The sequence below is a fragment of the Lepidochelys olivacea genome (genome assembly GCF_965140295.1).
Source record: "Lepidochelys olivacea isolate rLepOli2 genome assembly, chromosome: 7".
NCBI classification, from domain to species: domain Eukaryota; kingdom Metazoa; phylum Chordata; order Testudines; family Cheloniidae; genus Lepidochelys; species Lepidochelys olivacea.
In genome coordinates this window covers 53,630,625-53,649,431 of record NC_140417.1, presented here as the reverse complement: position 1 = coordinate 53,649,431, position 18,807 = coordinate 53,630,625, and the positions used below count along the sequence as shown (strand labels likewise).

Genomic DNA, 18,807 nt, shown 5'->3' with positions numbered 1-18,807 from the left:
AGGATCCTCCTCCTTCCCTTTTTTTAAAGATGGGCACTACATTAGCCTTTTTCCAGTTGTCCGGGACTTCCCCCTATCGCCATGAGTTTTCAAAGATAATGGCCAATGGCTCTGCAATCACATCTGCCAACTCCTTTAGCACTCTCGGATGCAGCACATCCGGCCCCATGGACTTGTGCTCGTCCAGCTTTTCTAAATAGTCCCAAACCACTTCTTTCTCATCAGAGGGCTGGTCACCTCCTCCCCATGCTCCCTCATCTTCTATGATTCTGTGAAGATGTATATAGTATACTATGCTCATGACTTCTTACAATTTCAAATACACCTCACTGCAGAGTGGGACTCTTCCCAAGCCAGATGTTTACAGAAAACCAGATGCAAGTAACAGTCCATGGTACAGTTCAGGAAAAGACAAATTATGGACCATCATAGTTAATGGGAAGATGCTGAGACATTCTGACTATCACATCCAGAGGGAATTTCCCCCCACCATGAATCACTATAGTCTGAGAGAGAGGAAAAAATGCTCTGCTAGCCTGCTAAAAAGGAAGGGGTTTGAAGTGAAAGGTATCAAAAACTGAGGGGTGGTCCTGAAGGTGGGGGACTGTCTGTGAATGCTGGATTCCCTCTTTGGCCCGGGGCACTCTGGGAAACTGTTCAAAGGCAGTAAGTAACTTGTGTTAGAAAAGAGATTTTATCTAATGTAGATGTGTGAAACCTGAACTTGCATCTGTTTATTTTTGACAGGTTTCAGAGTAACAGCCGTGTTAGTTTGTATTCGCAAAAAGAAAAGGAGTACTTGTGGCACCTTAGAGACTAACCAATTTATTAGAGCATAAGCTTTCGTGAGCTACAGCGAAAGCTTATGCTCTAATAAATTGGTTAGTCTCTAAGGTGCCACAAGTACTCCTTTTCTTTTTGTTTGTTTTTGGTGTAGCTTTTTTGCTTCCCTTCCTATTTCATCTTTGAATCTAGGGTTTTTCTACTAAATAAACTTTTTGTTTATTGTCTCTATTGTGTGGAGTGTGTGTGCTAAAGTGATCTGATAACTGGGGCAGTTTTCACACCTTTAGGGATGATGAACCAGAGTCTGAGTGTCTGGTAGTTAAGAACTCTGAAAGGATGGATCTGGGGAGACATGGGATTGGAAGGGCTTAGGGGTCACCGTGCAATGAGTAACTAGACTGCTAGAAGTCAGGGTAAGACCTCCATGCCTATGGACTGGCCAGTATTGACAGGGCTCTGTGCCACAGAACCATAGCATTACGGCCCCCCAAGGTGCCAGGGCAGGTGGTGACAGAACTCCTAATGGAGCTGGATGATCTCCCAGTTGTCACAGGTGCTCAAAGATATTGAATGGAAATGTCACACACCATGCTCCCGTAGGGGCATCTCAAAGAGTGGAACTGAGCAGTTAAGGTGCTGTACTACAATCTCGATGCTCATGGATTCAAATCTCACACACAAAGGCCTGCTCCAGTTCACCCAGCTGCAAAATGGGTACCTAGTCCATCAAGTTAGGCCAATCCACAGCGGTTGGACAGGCTTCTGGCCATGTCTCTCCTGTGTGTATGGTTGACTATGAAACTGAGGTGTCTTTGCTGTATCAGCCTCATGAGCCATTAGCTGAATGGAACTTTAACTTGGGGCCACGCTCCCTGAGGGCCATGCTGCGGGAAGCGGGAGGGAGAGTTTTCCCACGGTCCTTTAGGACCATGCTGCGGGAAGGAGAGTTTTCTCACGCTCCCTTAGGGCCATGCTGCAGGAAGCGGGAGGGAGAGTTTTCCCACGGTCCTTTAGGGCCATGCTGCGGGAAGGAGAGTTTTCTCACGCTCCCTTAGGGCCATGCTGCGGGAAGCGGGAGGGAGAGTTTTCCCACGGTCCTTTAGGGCCATGCTGCGGGAAGGAGAGTTTTCTCACGCTCCCTTAGGGCCATGCTGCGGGAAGCGGGAGGGAGAGTTTTCTCACGCTCCCTTAGGGCCATGCTGCGGGAAGCGGGAGGGAGAGTTTTCTCACGCTCCCTAAGGCCCATGCTGCGGGAAGGAGAGTTTTCCCACGCTCCCTTAGGCCCATGCTGCGGGAAGGAGAGTTTTCTCATGCTCCCTTAGGGCCATGCTGCGGGAAGCGGGAGGGAGAGTTTTCTCACGCTCCCTAAGGCCCATGCTGCGGAAAGGAGAGTTTTCCCACGCTCCCTTAGGGCCATGCTGCGGGAGTAGCGGCAGGGAGAGTTTTCTCACGCTCCCTTAGGGCCATGCTGCGGGAAGCGGGAGGGAGAGTTTTCCCACGCTCCCTTAGCCTCCAGTCGTGGGGTGGCGCGCGGTGCATGTCGGTCCCGAGGCGGACTGTCCCCTCGCTGTGAGGTGCTCGGAGTCTCGCCTGACGCCATGTTCCTTTGGGCCGCTGCCGCCCGGGGCCTCTAGCTGCCGCCGCCCCCGCGTGACCCCGGAGCCGATAGAGCCGCAGTCGCCGCCGGGAGCGGAGCCCGGCCGCGCCCCGCCATGTCCGCCAAGGAGGGGAGCAAGGGGCCACCGCCGCCTCACGGCACCAGCGAGCGGGCCGTTAAGGGTGAGCCCTGCCAGCGACCGGCCCTCTGCGGGGTGAACGACTCGGCGGCGGCGGCGGTGGGGCGGGGTGAGAATGGGGGCGAGTGGGTGCCTGTGCAGGCGGGGCGGGGCGGGGTGAGTGCATGAGGGGCTGTATGAGTGGGGAGGTGTGTGAGAGCGGGTGGGGGGCGGTATGTGATTGTGGGGGTCTGAGGGGGGCTGTATATGTGTGAGCGGGGGGCAGGCCTCAGCGTATGGGTGTACCCGACAAACCCGTTCATTCTAAATGCGTGTCCCCGGTGTGTATTGTGGGGTGTAAAGAGTCCTCTGGAGATTTGCGCACTATAGACAGGCTCCGCTCTGTGTGTGTGCACGGTCTCCTCCACATGAGATCCTTGCAATGGGCTTTTGCTGTCTTAATAGTCAGTCCCTTCTCTCCAGCGTGCACCCTGACAGAACAGAGGAGGAGGGAGCATGGAGTAGTTGCCTCTTTTGCTATTGGTCACTGCTTTCAAGTTTCTAATTCTGATGGATTAGTGGCCAAAGTGCTGCAGGATGTGCAGACTCTTTTTTCAGGGTGCAACAGGTCTGTTTTACTGTTTTTACAAAAAAAACACCTCCTTTCCAGTAGCATTGTTTTAAAATAGTAACAACACACACAAATTGTGGATTGTCAGGAGAAGACTGAGTGACCCATTAAGGACTTTTCCAACTTCAATTTGAATGAATCATATAGAACAAGATTTTAATTTTATGTTCTTGTAGGTTTGATAATTAAACTGTATTTAGCTGTGGTGGGATCATTTATTTGAAGTGGCTTATTCTTTTGTGCTTGTACAGTTTCTATGTAATTTAAAAGTTTCTGTTGTAGGCAGCAATTTGTTCTGAACACTAGTATTCTTAGAAACACATTGTCTAAAATATGCTTTTAAAGCAACTACAACCCTGAACATTCAACTTTTACATAATGGGAAAGCTTGAGAAATTAAGGGGATATATTTGTTTTCAAAGCATTGGACTCTAATAGTACATTTTGTAACTCAGCGTGTTTTCCAGAGTGCTAGGAAACCTTTACTTACAATAAGGTGGTGTTCATTTTCAGTTGCTTAACCTATTGATTTGTTTGAACAATTGCAAAAAATAAAAGTAAAAAATACTACAAATGAGCATTCTGCCCCGTCAGTGGCACTTAGTGCTATTATCACAGTGTTGTAATAATGCATAGTGTGGAGGCTTGTAATATTTTCTACACTTTGCAATTTGTTGCAAGAAATAATTAGGTTAGGCCATTCAGACGATACAGGTGAACTTACAGTGACTGGTTATTTCAAACTGCACTGGAAAACCTGCTGATTTCCAAACTCCCCAACAGTTCATGTTAATCATAACCCATGCAGTTAGCTACAGTAACTCCTCACTTAAAGTTGTCCTGGTTAACTTGTTTAGTTGCTGATTAATTAGAGAACATGCTCATTTAAAGTTGTGCAGTGCTCCCTTATAACGTCATTTGGCAACCGTCTGCTTTATCCACTGCTTGCAGGAATAGCAGCCCGTTGCAGCTAGCTGGTGGGAGCTTGGAACCAGGGTGGACGGGCAGCCCCCTATCAGCTCCCGGTTCCCCTAAGTTCCCTGTGCAGCAGCTGCCCAGCAGGCCATCAATTGATGGCAGTTCAGCTGTCCCTCCCCCCACTGCCATGTGCTGCTCCTGCTCTCTGCCTTGGAGCTGCTCCCCGGAGCCTTCTGCTCGCTTTGCGGGGGGTGGGGGAGGAAAGGGAAGCTAATGTCAGGGTGTCCCCCTCCCTCCTGCTCCTGCACCCAGCTTACTCCATCTTCCATAGAGCAGGGGACAGACACCACAGGGCTCAGGACGGAGGGAGCTTCCTGGCAGCAGCTACCATCTCAGCTTGCTGATAAACTTAAAAAGGCAGTGTACTTAAGAGTAGGGTCAGTGTACTTAAAGGAGCAATGCGCATCTCTCTGTCACACACAGGGTGTGTGTCTCTGTCTGCCATGCTGTCTCCCCTCCCTCCATTCCTGGTGTCTTGTAGAGTGTGAGGCTACATTAACAATGAGTTAACCCTTGAGGGCTCAGCCAGTTGCTAGTTCATCATTTAGTAGTAAGGCCTCCCCTGGGAAATATCCTACCCTCTGTCCTCACCACCTCAACCAAGCTTTACAATCATCATCGCTGTTTAGCAGTATTAAGTTGTTTAAAACTTATAGTGTGTATATATCTATATCTATATATATAGATATAGTCTTTTGTCTGGTGAAAAAAATTTCCCTGGAACCTAACCCGCCCTATTTACACTAATTCTTATGGGGAAATGGGATTCGCTTAACATAGTTTCTCTTAAAGTCGCATTTTTCAGGAACATAACTACAACGTTAAGCGATGAGTTCCTGTATTCCAAAATCTAAGTTAAGACTGTTATTTTATGCTTACAGAATTGTGTGCTGGGGATGCAATCTGTTTTTGACCGTGTCTGCGTTGCATATAGAACCACTATAAGTGTAACCAGGTTTTCATAGCTTCATCTGACACAACTACACCTAATATGGTTAACTGCCCACACAGGAGCATTTTCTTGGTCCAACCATATGTTAATTCTGTTGGCCTGTCCACAGCTACCATGCTGCATAGTTATGTTGTGTCAGTGCCTTCTGGAGAAAATCCTGGACAGTTAACTCATACTGTCTCTGCTGCTGGTGTGAGAGACAGACAATTGTGGGCTTTTTTCACAAGGTGCAATGTGGTTTGGGATACTCTTACAGCAGAGGGATGAAAGGTAAGATCATTGGCTACAGTAGATGCTAAGTGATCCCATCTATACAGCTGAACCACGTTAGAACATAATTCAAACCTGACAGTCATGTTATAAAGCATGGCTGAAATGTGCTACCACCTACATCAGATGTGTTGACCATGCTTTGTTTGACATGAACTGTACATAGTCAGTTGTATTACAAACTAGTTACAAAACTGGTGACGTTCTGTGGGGTAGATGCGTCCTCTGATGGTGTATTTTCCTCCCTGCTTCCCCTTCAATGTCAGCATGGCATAGTGTTTTAGTGAGAATTGTGAGGACTACTACTATTAAACAATTCCTGGTATTAGACATTAAGACCAGGTTCATTTGAAACCAGAGTAGACCAGCAACTATGTTTAAACAGGTCTGTCTGCTCTGTAAACTTCTACCATGATTGTGAATCTCCTTACAAACCTTGCTTGTTTTTTAAAGTGAACCAAAGTACTCATTTTTCTTACCAGTAATTTGTTTACACCAATCATTGAAGACACTAGTGAAAACTCTCAAAACTCTTTTTGCAGGGAACAGTTTGTACATATGGCATTTCCTCCAAACATTTAAATTCGCTGCAGAATAAAGGCATGCACTAGAAAAGTTTCCTTCCCTCCCTGGATGCCACATCTGTTCCCAGACAAAACTTAAGTATGGGATACCAGGTCACAGTCCCTCCCAGCTGACCCATTCTATTTCATGCACTTCAGATCCTCAGAACAAATAACTGAATTTAGAAACTCAGCAGAACTAAGCCATGGGTGCTTCTAAACTCACTGTTGGTCCATGTTCAGCTTTTCAAGTTCTGAAAGTATTGTGTCATTCTGGGGAGGGAAGTGAACCCTACGAAGCAGCAAGGACCTAGCACAGTTGAGCTCATAAAAATTTTGTCAGATAAGTTCTTATGTATGTTGAAGTTTGACTGTGTAGAATATTGTGCACAGATATTTGTGCACTGAAAACAGTTCAGTGTATATAGTTTTATACACAACGTTTTTAATATAGGCTTCAGTGCATGCAAGTGTATGTGTAGGGTTAATAGTGTAAATGTTGTTAATGTTGCTACAGTAAATAACATTAAAAATAGAAAAAACAAACACCAAGGACACCCTCGCCGTGGAATAGTATGGAAATAATGCAACTTATGTAAAGATTTGAAAATTCTTAGTTATTGGTTAGCAAAAATTTAGATATGAAAATAAACGTAAGATTTCAACAGTAACCTTAATTCTGACTCTCCCAAAAAATAGCTGCCAAGAAGTGAATACTTCAGTTTTTCTTGTAGGATGGTTGCTAAGAAGAAAAAGTTAAGCCATTTGTTTTAATACAGAATACTCTAATTTATTTATGGTAGCTATAAATGTCTTGCACCAGAACTACACAATCAGTACACTTCAGGGTCTGGTGCACACACATCTGGTTGCAGAATACAAAGTTATATAGACTTTACACACAACGGTTTACAGCATCGTTTCTCAAACTGGGGTCTGCAGACCCCTGTGGGTCCATGAGAGTACTGCAAGGGGTCCGTCGGCCCCGCAGATCAACTTCTCCCACTCCCTCCTTCAGCTCCTCTCCCTCCCTCCCAGTCACCTCCTGTACACTAGGGAGCAGCTGTTGAGCAGCGTGCAGGAGGCGCTGGGGGTGGGGAAGAGCGGGAATGGGGCACGCTCGGGGAAGGGGGCGGAATCATGTCCAAGGCCGCCAGTCCCCCATATCAACTCCTTCCCCTCCCTCCCAGTGCCTCCTGCATGCTGGGGAACAGCTGTTCAGTGGTATACCGGAGACACTGGGAGGGAGGGGAAGGAGCAGAGATGGGGCGAGCTCAGGGTAGGGGGCAGAAAGAGGAGGGGCAGGGGTGGAGTGGAGCAGGGGCAGGAAGAGGTGGGGTGGGGGTAGGACCTTGGGGGAAGGAGTGGGGGTGGGGCCTGGGGCTGAATGCAGGGTTGGGGTCCGTGAAACATTTAAAATCAAAATGGGGGTCCTCGGATTGCTAACATTTGAGAACCGTTGGTTTACAGAGTACGTATGTAATTGCTGGCGGTAAATCTTCAGTGTTAAGGGTATGATATCTCTGGCCAGGTTTACAGTACAGATCTATATCAGTATAACTCTGTTGCTCAAGGGTGTGAAAAATCCACGCCCCCCCCAAGCAATGTAGTTATACCTAACCCCCCCGTGTAGACAGCGCTGTGTCAACGGGAGAGCTTCTCCCCCTGACATAGCTACCGCCTCTCAGGGAGGTGGATTAACTATGCCAGTGGAAGAAGCTCTCCCATCAGCATAGTAGCACCTTCACTAAAGACAAGCCTTAAGAGTGTGTCTGCACTACAGCAGTAGAGCTGCCGCTATGCCATTGTAGCATAGACGCTTGCTGCAGCTACAGAAAGGGGTTTTCTGTTGTTGTAGTAAGTCCTTGAGAGGCAGTAGCAAGGTTGGTGGAAGAATTCTTTCATTGACCTTGGGGTGTTTGTCCCAAGGCTTAGATCAGCCTAACTACATCTGTCAGAGGTGTGAATTTTTCACACTCCTGAGTGATGCAGTCTGGTCAACCTCAGTTTTAGGTGTAGATCAGGCCTAAGTTATTTATTACCATGAGTTGCTAACAGATTTTTTTTTTTCTTGAGAATGATGCTCTGTGCTGTGCCTCCAGGTAGTCCATAGCATGATGTTGTAACATGATTCTTTAAAAAGAAAACAAAAAATGGTTTAAAGATGGCTGTTATTAGTATTGTTTGAACTGTAGTGTGGGCACACCCTTAGTTTTTATCACGGGGGAAAAACTGCAAAATGAGGTAGTAAATAGGGAGAGAAGGAGATTGGAGACAAGATAATTCATTCTGCTGGTAACAGTGTGTCTTGTCAGCCATGGCCAAAAGTGCTGTCTCAAGAAAGTGATTGAAATACTGTATTATCAGTTATTCAGATTTTCTAGTAAGAGAGGGAAAAAATTGGGGCGTGACCCACATTTTAAAAACGTTTGACCTCCATATTTAGCCATTGTGAGAACACTTACCTGCTCAGACAGATTTATGATATGAACGTTGTACTTGAGAAATATTTTATGCCTAATTAAAACATATTTATGTTCTCTTGTAATGATTGTTGTAAATGTCCAGCATATACAATCTGAATATAGTGAAGTTAAATCAAGGATTGGATTGGTCTGGCATACTATCACAAATCTCACAAATCTGTGGCATACCATAACAGGTTACTGAGTACTTTTATTCAAGTAGTCAGTTATTTTCGTCTTTAATGGTTTAGTTAACTTGAATGTGAGTGACTTGGTCACAGGGTATTTCCTGTGAATTAATGATCCATGGGGACATTCAAATGCCTGAAGTGAAGTTGTGACATTAAATACCCAAGAATTGTCCTGTGTCAAGGTTTTTATTACTGTATCTTTTAAATAAACAAAATATAACTGTTTTCTCCTGAATGGAGAAAAATGCAATTTTTCTGCAGTGCCCCCATTCAGCTTCAGTTAGTGACATTGAATGTCCCTGCACGGTACTGTATTGTGTGGTTCAGAAGTTGCAACATTATGTTGTGTCAATTTTATGATTAAATATAACTGATTTCTCTTATTTTCCTTGTTTGCCAGTAACATTTAACAATTTTCTGGTGCTTTTTGCAGGTGTTTGTGGTAAAAGTAATTGATTATTGCTCTTATAACAGTTCAAACAAACTTTGGGTTCACAGATCATCCACAGATTTTGAATTTGTTAGTATATTATGTCCTATATTGAGGAGAAGCCACTGTTTAACTACTTTCTGGCCATACTCATTTCACCAGCAGGAAGGGAAAAAGTGCTTGTGTGCTCATATTACGATGATAGAATTCTGGGGTCCATATGGATATGTGTTCAGTGCAGTTAGCTGGGGTGATGGGCATCCGGGTCAGCCTGTATTTTTGCTCTCCCAAAAATCCCCATCATCTCTGCACCCCCACCCCCCAATTCTTTCCTCATTGGTTTACTTTTTACATTTATATCTCACTCTCTTTTGGGCAGTCACCTTTATACAACAAAGCATGTGCAAGTTTTTTCTTGACTCCCCCTGAAAAGGCTATGGTGCAAGGCTGCTTGTCCTCTCGGTTGTTTCCCTGGGAAAGCACTAGTGGCACTTAGACTGCTTTGCTTTCAGTGGAAGGAGCAAGTAGATGCAGTAACTCTGTTCATTCCCTCTCCAAATTTCTTCTCCTTTTGGATGAGGAGGCAAGTGGGTCTTTCAAACCCTGCTTATACAAAGAGGTTGGTGTTTCCAGCTGTCCTTTAAAATAGATTGCAGTACAGTTTAGGTAATCCCAAGAGGAGATTGTTTAAAACTCTGAGGAATTGTTTAAAGGTGATGGATATTAATTATATGCACGTAGACCACTGAATAAGCAATTGAAGGCCTTTGAATTTCAAAGACACATTTTATCCCGGCAGATTTTTTGCTTTCAGAACAGTATCAGTGTTTGTATCATAGTTAGCTAATAGTACAAACAACATTTGGAAAGATCATTAAGTGGTCCTCCAAGACTCTCAGCAATTTTCAAGTGGTCTGTGAAGAAAAAAGTTTGAGAACCACTGCTCTAGAGCACATCCTGCTGCATTTCTGTTTTCTTGGGACATTACATGCTATTATTTCTTCATCAAAGGTTAGATTAAACCCATTAGTTTGCAGCAACTGCATACACCCTTCAGAATCATCATCCATAACCTATTAAATGACAATATTACCTATTTCAGAGTAGCAGCCGTGTTAGTCTGTATTCGCAAAAAGAAAAGGAGTACTTGTGGCACCTTAGAGACTAACCAATTTTTTTAATAATATGAACAATATTATGACTTTCAACTTGATTGCTGAGGCAAAATTGAAAGTACACAGTACAATGAACCAAGAATCTTTGTTCCATTTTTAATCCCACTTAGTGATGCATCTTAGATATTACAATCATAAGTTCTTCTGTAGTCTCCAAAGTGTTAACTTTTTAAAGTAAAACAATTTATGCTCTCTAATCAATAGGAAAATAGATGTAATGATAAGCAAATGTGAGAACTGAAAACCAGGTGGCCACCTTAAAAACCAAAAACAACATAATCAAAACCCACACAAAGGCATATTCTGTCTAGGGACAGAATATAAATACAATTAAGAGTTTACTATATTGAGTGACATTAATCAAGCCTGCCCAGAGCATAACAGTAACTATGACAAAGTTTGAGCATGAGTTAACACTTCAGTCCCAGCACATCCATACCTTATTAAACTGTGGGGGATTAGCAGGGAGAGGTTAAGGGTGTTTCCTAGCTTGTGGTTTTGTGTCATGTTATATTGCAATTCCTACAGAGGACAGCTCACACCTACTTACCAGATCAGTAGTTGGGGTCACCAATGTTGTTAGATGTTTGGCTGGGTGTGTGTGTTAGATGTTTGGCTGTGTGTGTGTGTATTCTCCCTGTGTGCTGTCCCAGCTCTGCGTAGACAGTTGGCACAGCAGATCTCGAGCGAACTGCCCAATGACCATAAGATCCGTTAAGGTATGAAGGCACCCAGGCAGGTTTATTGTCAGCGAAGCACGGTGATAGCACCAGGTAGACTCTACGAGGAAATGAACACATGTATGCCCATGACAATGGACATACCTCAGTCAGTGGCTGGACTTTCCGCTGCTGCCTAGGCTGGCCAAAGATACTTCCTCTGAGATAAATCTTTATACACTGATACAAATAAGTTAGTACTGCCTCGGACATTCTGTATATACTCGTTCATAAGCCGAATATTTTTGGTAAAAAAGTGAAGCATCAAAGAGGGAAGGTTGGCTTATAAATGGGTCTACACCAAAATGTGATGATTTTAAACACTATGGAATTATTGAATTGAATATCTAATACATTGTCATTTTGTTTACTTAGAACGTCCACAGGCATGGAGCCCCTCAGCTCCCTGTGGCCTCGGTTTGCCGTTCCCAGCCAATAGGAACTGTGGGAAGTGGTGGCCGTTGGCTGGGAATGGCGAACCATGACCATAGGGAGCTGAGGGGCTCCATGCCTGCGGACGCTCCAGGTAAACAAAACGTCCTGATCCGTCAGCAGCTGGCTGGGAGCCGAAGTTTGCCAACCCATTTATTGCTATCGATACTGCAGCCTTTTAAAGTTGCAAAAGCTTTGTTTAGTGGACTAGATTGGCTTGAAATGCATACTAAAAGAGCAGTGCTGCAGATCATAGAATCATAGAATATCAGGGTTGGAAGGGACCTCAGGAGGTCATCTAGTCCAACCCCCTGCTCAAAGCAGGACCAATCCCCAATTAAATCATCCCAGCCAGGGCTTTGTCAAGCCTGACCTTAACTTCTAAGGAAGGAGATTCTACCACCTCCCTAGGTAATGCATTCCAGTGTTTCACCACCCTCCTAGTGAAAAAGTTTTTCCTAATATCCAACCTAAACCTCCCCCACTGCATGACATTTGACCCATGCATTTCACAAAATGCTACACCTTACAAGCCAGTCAGAAAAATACAATGAACAATAGTACTTTAGCACTAGTGTCAGTCTGCTACTGTGTAATATGATTTCTTCATGTATTTCTACCAATGGACCTTGTAAGTCTTGAGCCAATATGAAAATATAACACAAAGAATCAGTGGAATCTCTAATAAAATTTAAGTAGCCTGTTATTGCCACACACATGTCAATCGTCAGGGCTGCTTTGAAATAAACAAAGAACAATAATTTGACAGTGATAAAGCAGGTGACATTCCTATATAAAGTCCTACAAAATCTATAACTAATAATAATAATAATTTATGATCATACTAGTATTCAAAATGAACAAAGGTGAAATCAAAAGAAAATGGTCTGCTTATCATGCAGAGTTCAAACTTAAAGTTATTGAATATGAGGAAGCAAACAATAATTGCGCCGCTGCTCATGAATTTTGTATCAATGAGAAGCAAGTAAGAGAGTGGCGAAAAAATAAAACACTAAAATACATGCCAAGAAGCAAGAAAAAATGCCCAACAATGTGCGCTTCATTTCCTGAGCTGGAGAAAGATCTCAGTAATTGAGTTGTTGAATGTCGACAAAATGGGTGCATTGTCACTAGAACTGGAATTCATCTGCGTGCTCTGCAAATGTCAAAAGATCATAGAATCATAGAATATCAGGGTTGGAAGGGACCTCAGGAGGTCATCTAGTCCAAGCCCCTGCTTAAAGCAGGACCAATCCCCAACTAAATCATCCCAGCCAGGGCTTTGTGAAGCCTTACCTTAAAAACTTCTAAGGAAGGAGATTCCACCACCTCCCTTGGTAATGCATTCCAGTCCTTCACCACCCTCCTCGTGAAAAAGTTTTTCCTAATATCCAACCTAAACCTACTCCACTGCAACTTGAGACCATTACTCCTCGTTCTGTCATCTGCTACCACTGAGAACAGTCTAGATCCATCCTCTTTGGAACCCCCTTTCAGGTAGTTGAAAGCAGCTATCAAATCCCCCCTCATTCTTCTGCAGACTAAACAAGATGACAAATACAAGTCAGTAAAGCCATCAGTGTTTGTGGCATCAGCGGGTTGGTGTACTTGCTTCATGAACTGTCATGGTCTCTGTTTTCGTCAGCGAACAAAGATAGCGCAAAAGCTGCCGAGAGATCTGGAAGAAAAAAATCGAATATTTCCAAAGGTTTATTATAAAATATCAAAAGGAATATGCATGTGAACTGTCACAGATAGAAAATATGGATGAAACACTGATTACATTCGATCTCCCGAGCAACAGAACGGTAACTGGTGTTGGTGGAAAAAAAAGTTTCAATTAAAACCACTGACCATGAAAAAATCCATTTTACGGTGGTTTTATCATGTTTGGCAAATGGATCAAAGCTCCCTCCTGTTGTTGTTTTTAAAAGAAAAACCTTGCCTAAAAACATGGAATTTCCTGCTGGTGTCCTCGTATATGCACATGAAAAGGTATGGATGGATGAAAGTGAGACTATTGAATGGCTGGAAAAAGTGTGGAATAAGAGACCAGGAGCACTTTTCAAGAAACCTGCTATGCTCATCTGGAACATGTTCAGGGCATACAAGATGGATGAGGTGAAAAATGTGGCCAAAAATATGAAAACTACTTTGGCTGTAATACCTGGAGGCTTAACTTCAGTTCTACAACCGCTTGATGTCTGCCTGAACAAACCCTTTAAAGACAGGCTATGAAAAATGTGGGCTGAATGGATGTGCTCAGGCATGGTGAAGTTGACAAAAGGCGGGAATCTTATGAAGCTGAAATCAATCTAGTCGCCCAGTGGATCGAGGAGGTGTGGGTGTCCATTTCCTCGGAAATGATAGAAAAATCATTTAGGAAATGCTGTATCAGCTATGCACTCGACAGGTCAGAAGATGATGCTATATTTGATGATGACACAACAGAGATTGATGATAAGAAATCTGAGTCTGAAGAAGATACTGCCAACATCTACAATGACAATGCATGTGCAGCTGTGATTGAAGCAGAGTTTCATGAAGTTTTTGGTGAATCAGAGAGTGATTCAGACTTGAAGGATTTTAAGGCTTTTTAAAGTCTCATATTGTTCTAAGGTACTTGTTTTAAATACTCATTTACTGATTTTAAATATTGATGGTAATTTTGAAGGTGAATACATATTTATTCAGTTATTATAACGACAACAGGTTTTTCGTTAGATTATATTAAAATAATTCTAGCAAAACTTTTGAGTGTTTCTTGTGACACTAACTTTTAAAATATACCAGGAGTAGGAAAACTTTGGCTCCCAGCCTGTCAGGGTAAGCCGCTAGCGGGTCGGGATGTTTTGTTTACTTGGAGAGTCTTCAGGCACAGAGTCTCTCAGCTCCCAGTTTGCCGTTCCCAGCCAATGGGAGCTGTGGGAAGTGACGCCACTTCCCGCAGCTCCCATTGGCTGGGAACGGCAAACCGCGGCCACTGGGAGTTGAGGGGCTCCCTGCCTGCGAACGCTCCAAGTAAACAAAATATCCCAACCTGCCAGTGGCTTACCCTAACGGGCCAGGTGCCAAAGTTTGCCAACCCCTGAAATATAGGGTCGGCTTATGAAAGGGTCATATGGTTTTTGCTATTTTTACCTATCCATCTTGGGGGTTGGCTTATAAATTAACGGGCTAATGAACGAATATATACAGTAGTTAGTTACTGCCCCCGATGTGGCTAGTTATCGCCTTGTACGTGTTGGTTTGATCAAAACATCTGTATTATGTACTGTCATCCTGACCTTATCTTTTAGGAGGGGTCAGTGTGCTCTTGTTATCCTTGGGGAATATTTTTGTACCATCCTTGATATGGGGATATTCTGGTACTACTTGATATCGGGATGTGTTTGCATGAGTACTCTGTGGTTAGCACTTTTTAGGCATGTATATTTCTGCAATATCAGCCCTGTTCTTGCCAGATTGTGTGAGTAGGTCCTGTCTCATACCAGGCCTCTAATACAAGGGCTTATGTCTCAGGCTCTCTTCTTACTACAAGAACCACTGCTCTAGAGGACCAAGTGGACAATGGACTGAGACTCAGGAGACCTGGCTTCTAATCCGAGTTCTGCAACTGGCTTGCTGGATAACTTTGGGGAAGGCAGTTCACCACTCTGTGCCTCAGCTTTCCATCTGTAAAATGGGAAGAATAATGCCTCTGATCTCTCGGTGCAGTGACAGTAAATTCATTGAAGTTTGTGAGCTACTCAGATTCTGTTGTGATGTGTGCCATAGAAAAGTGCATGAGGGAATCAATAATTTTGTCTTTGGAGCAGGGTTTGAATATTCTGCAATCCAGGTCCGGTGCTTGGAAGCGTTTACTGGTCCTGAAAGTAGCTTTTCTCTTCCTGCCAAAGTTATTCGAGTTCAGGCAAGCCATAAGGTGATGGTTCTATACAATCCTATTTTTCTGACTACTTTGTTTTTTCCTATTTTTTGAGATATTTTTGTATTGATTTACTATATGAAAACACAAAAAATTGAAGAAGATAAATAACATACTGCTGGTATATGTTTCCATATACCACATGCTTCATAGGGTCTCCAGTAGAATTATGCAGTTTTACAACTCATCAAAGCTGCAAGACCAGATAATACAAAACCAAACAACACTACATAGACATAACACATTAGGGTGGGAGTTACAGTAGAAAAATAGGAGAAGACATAAATAGGAAAAGGAGGGTAGGAAGGGACTTGGGAGGGAAAGGAGGAAGGAGGAGCTAGGTGGAATGGAGATCTGGTATTTAGTAGTTTCAACTATTTGTATCCAAATGTATCTAAAAATGGGGTCTAATATCTTCAAACTCATAAATGGGACATGAGTTTTAGCAGCTTATATCTAGGAGTTTAGAGAGGGAAGTTTCTGTTGAATGGGCTTGGCAAAAAAATACATTCTCTGTTTGATCCGGCTCTGTGGCCGTAGAGTGGTGGTTGCTGGCTGGGAGCTCAGCTCTGAAGGCAGTGCCACCGCCAGCAGCAGCGCAGAAGTAAGGATGACATGGTATGGTATTTCCACCCTTACTTCTGTGTTGCGACCTTCAGAGCTGGGTCCTCAGCCAGCATCTGTCACTCTTCAGCCACCCATCTTTGAAGGCCACAGCGCAGAAGTAAGGCTGACATGGTATGGCACCCTTCTGTACTGCTGCTGGCAGGGTGCTGCCTTCAGAGGTGGGCACCCAGCCAGCAGCTGCTGCTCTCCAGCCACCCAGTTCTGAAGGAAGTGCCGCTGCCAGCAGTAGACACAGAAGTACGGGGGGCAATACCATGACCCCCCTACAGTAATCTTACGATCGCTCCTCCCCATGACCCGCTTTTTTGTTGGGACCCCCAGTTTGAGAAATGCTGGTCTCCCCCGTGAAATCTGGTCTTTTGTGTACTTTTACCCTATACTATACAGATTTCACGGGGGAGACCAGATTTCATGGTCCGTGACATTTTTCCGTGATGTTTTTCACGGCCGTGAATTTGGTAGGGCTCCATAGGGCACATTCCCAGGCTCAGACTTGTCTTTCTTCCTTGGGATGTAGGATGCCTTCATCCAGCTGCCCTAGACCCTGAAGTGGTTGTTTGAAACCCTCTGAGTCGCTTGCACGTGCTCCCTCCGCGTTCCACCTCGGTTGTAAGTACTCTGGGTTTCTAGTTTAACCCCTTCAGGGACTACATGGCAGGAAAGGAAGGAACACAGGCACAGCAAAGGATTTTCTTAACAACAGTGACTTTACTTCTAAATCACTCAGAGTTACAGATCTTTGAAAATAGCACAAGTCCTGAGACATACCCTCCCTTAGTCTGAGCTCACTTTTTCTGTGAGCCTGAGGTTCAGCAGCATTTCAGGCTGGGCAGAGTCCATCCTTCCCTTTCTTCCTTGCAAGTCATAAGATTGGCCATACCAAAGGTCCATCTAGCCTAGTATCCTGTCTTCCAACAGTGGTCAATGCCAGGTGCTTCATAGGGAATGAACAGAACAGGTAATCATCAAGTGATCTGTTCCTAGCTTCTGGCAAATAGAGGCTAGGGACACCTTCCCTGTCCATCCTGGCTAATAGCCATTGATGGACCTATCCTCCAGGAATTTATCTAGTACTTTTTTGAACCCTGTTAGGTCTTGCCCTTCACAACATGCTCTGGCAAAGAGTTACACAGGTTGACTGTGTGTTGTGAGAAGAAATATTTCCTTTTTGTTTGTTTTAAATCTGCTCCCTATTAATTTCATTGGGTGACCCCTAGTTCTTGTGTTATGAGAAGGAATAAACAACACATCCTTATTTACTTTCTCCACACCCGTCATGATTTTTGAGGCCTCTATCATATCCCCCCCTTAGTTGTCTTTTTTTCCAAGCTGAAAAGTCCCAGCCTTAATAATATCTCCTCATACGGAAGCTGTTCCATACCCCTAATAATTTTTGTTGCTCTTTTCTGTACCTTTTCCAACTCCAATATATCTTTTTGAGATGGGGTGACTACATCTGTACATAGTATTCAAGATGTGGCCATAGCATGGATTTATATAGAGGCAATATGATATTTTCTGTCGTCTTATCCGTCCCTTTCTTAATGATTCGCAACATTCTGTTCACTTTTTTGACTGCCGCTGTACATTGTGTGGATGTTTTCAGAGAACTATCCACAATGACTCCAAGATCTCTTTCTTGAGTGGTAACAGCTAATTTAGATCCCATCATTTTATATGTATAGTTGGGATTATGTTTGCCAATGTGCATTACTTTGCATTTATCAGCACTGAATTTCATCTGCCATTTTGTTGCCCAGTCACCCAGTTTTGAGAGATCCCTTTGTAACTCTTTGCAGTCTGTTTTGGAATTAACTATGAGTAGTTTTGTTTCATCTGCAAATTTTGCCACCCAACTGTTTACCCCTTTTTCTAGATCATTTATGAATATGTTGAACAGTACTGGTCCCAGTACAGACCTTTGGGGGACACTACTATTTACCTCTCTCCAGTCTGAAAACTGACCATTTATTCCTACCCTTTGTTTCCTATCTTTTAACCAGTTACTGATCCATGAGAGGACCTTCCCCCTTATCCCATGACAGTTTACTTTGCTTAAGAGCCTTTGTTGAGGGATCTTGTCAAAGGCTTTCTGAAAATCTTAGTAAATTTTATATCCACTGGATTCCCCTTGTCCACATGCTTGTTGACCCCCTCAAAGAATTCTAGTAAATTGGTGAGGTGTGATTTCCCTTTACAGAAACCATGTTGACTCTTCCCCAACAAGTCATGTTCATCTATGTGTCTGATAAGTCTGTTCTTTATTATAGTTTCAACAAATTTGTCCGGTACTGAAATTAGGCTTACTGGCCTGTGATTGCTGGCATCACCTCTGGAGCCTTTTTTAAAAAGTTTTGGTGTAACATAAGCTACTCGCCAGTTATCTGGTACAGAAGCTGATTTAAACTATTGGTTACATATCACAGTTAGTAGTTCTGTAATTTTACATTTGAGTTCCTTCAGAATTCTTGGGTGACTACTGTGTGGTCATGGTGACTTATTAATGATTAGTTTATCAGTTTGTTCCAAAACCCTCTCTAATGACACCTCAGTCTGGGACAGTTCCTCAGATTTGTCACCTAAAAGAATGGCTCAGGTTTGGGAATCTCCCTCACATCCTCAGCCTTGAAGACCAATGCAAATAATGCATTTAGTTTTTCTGCAATGGCCTTATAATCCTTGTGTGCTCCTTTAGCATCTCGATTGTCCAGTGGCCGCACTGGTTGTGAAGCAGACTTCTTGCTTCTGATGAACTTCAAAAAGTAATAACAATTTTTTTTTAATCTTTGACTAGCTGTTCTTCAAATTCTTTTTTGGCCTTCCTAATGTGTGCTTCTTACATCCTCGTGTGGGGATGGTCAAGTGTCAGGACCCTGCTCCTACATTGGTCCTCCATCTCTGTGACGTGCTCTCATATTGAGAAGCTTCTGCCTCACCAGTCACGC

At 43.7% G+C, this 18,807-nt stretch overlaps 1 protein-coding gene across 5 annotated transcripts in view; it reads left to right on the top strand.

Annotated features, from left to right (window-relative positions):
* The first annotated feature begins 2,319 nt into the window (after positions 1-2,319).
* Positions 2,320-18,807, top strand: part of PPP3CB (protein phosphatase 3 catalytic subunit beta) — a 91,643-nt gene continuing 75,155 nt past the window's right edge. For 2 of the 5 annotated variants that reach the window (XM_084635205.1, XM_084635203.1), the window contains exon 1: positions 2,321-2,565. In XM_084635205.1, coding sequence (XP_084491331.1) covers positions 2,499-2,565 — 67 coding nt within the window. In that variant the 5' untranslated portion in view covers positions 2,321-2,498. Of the gene's footprint in view, positions 2,566-18,807 lie in introns of all 5 variants that reach the window. The other 3 variants (XM_084635204.1, XM_084635206.1, XR_014712511.1) reach the window with 2 other exon arrangements.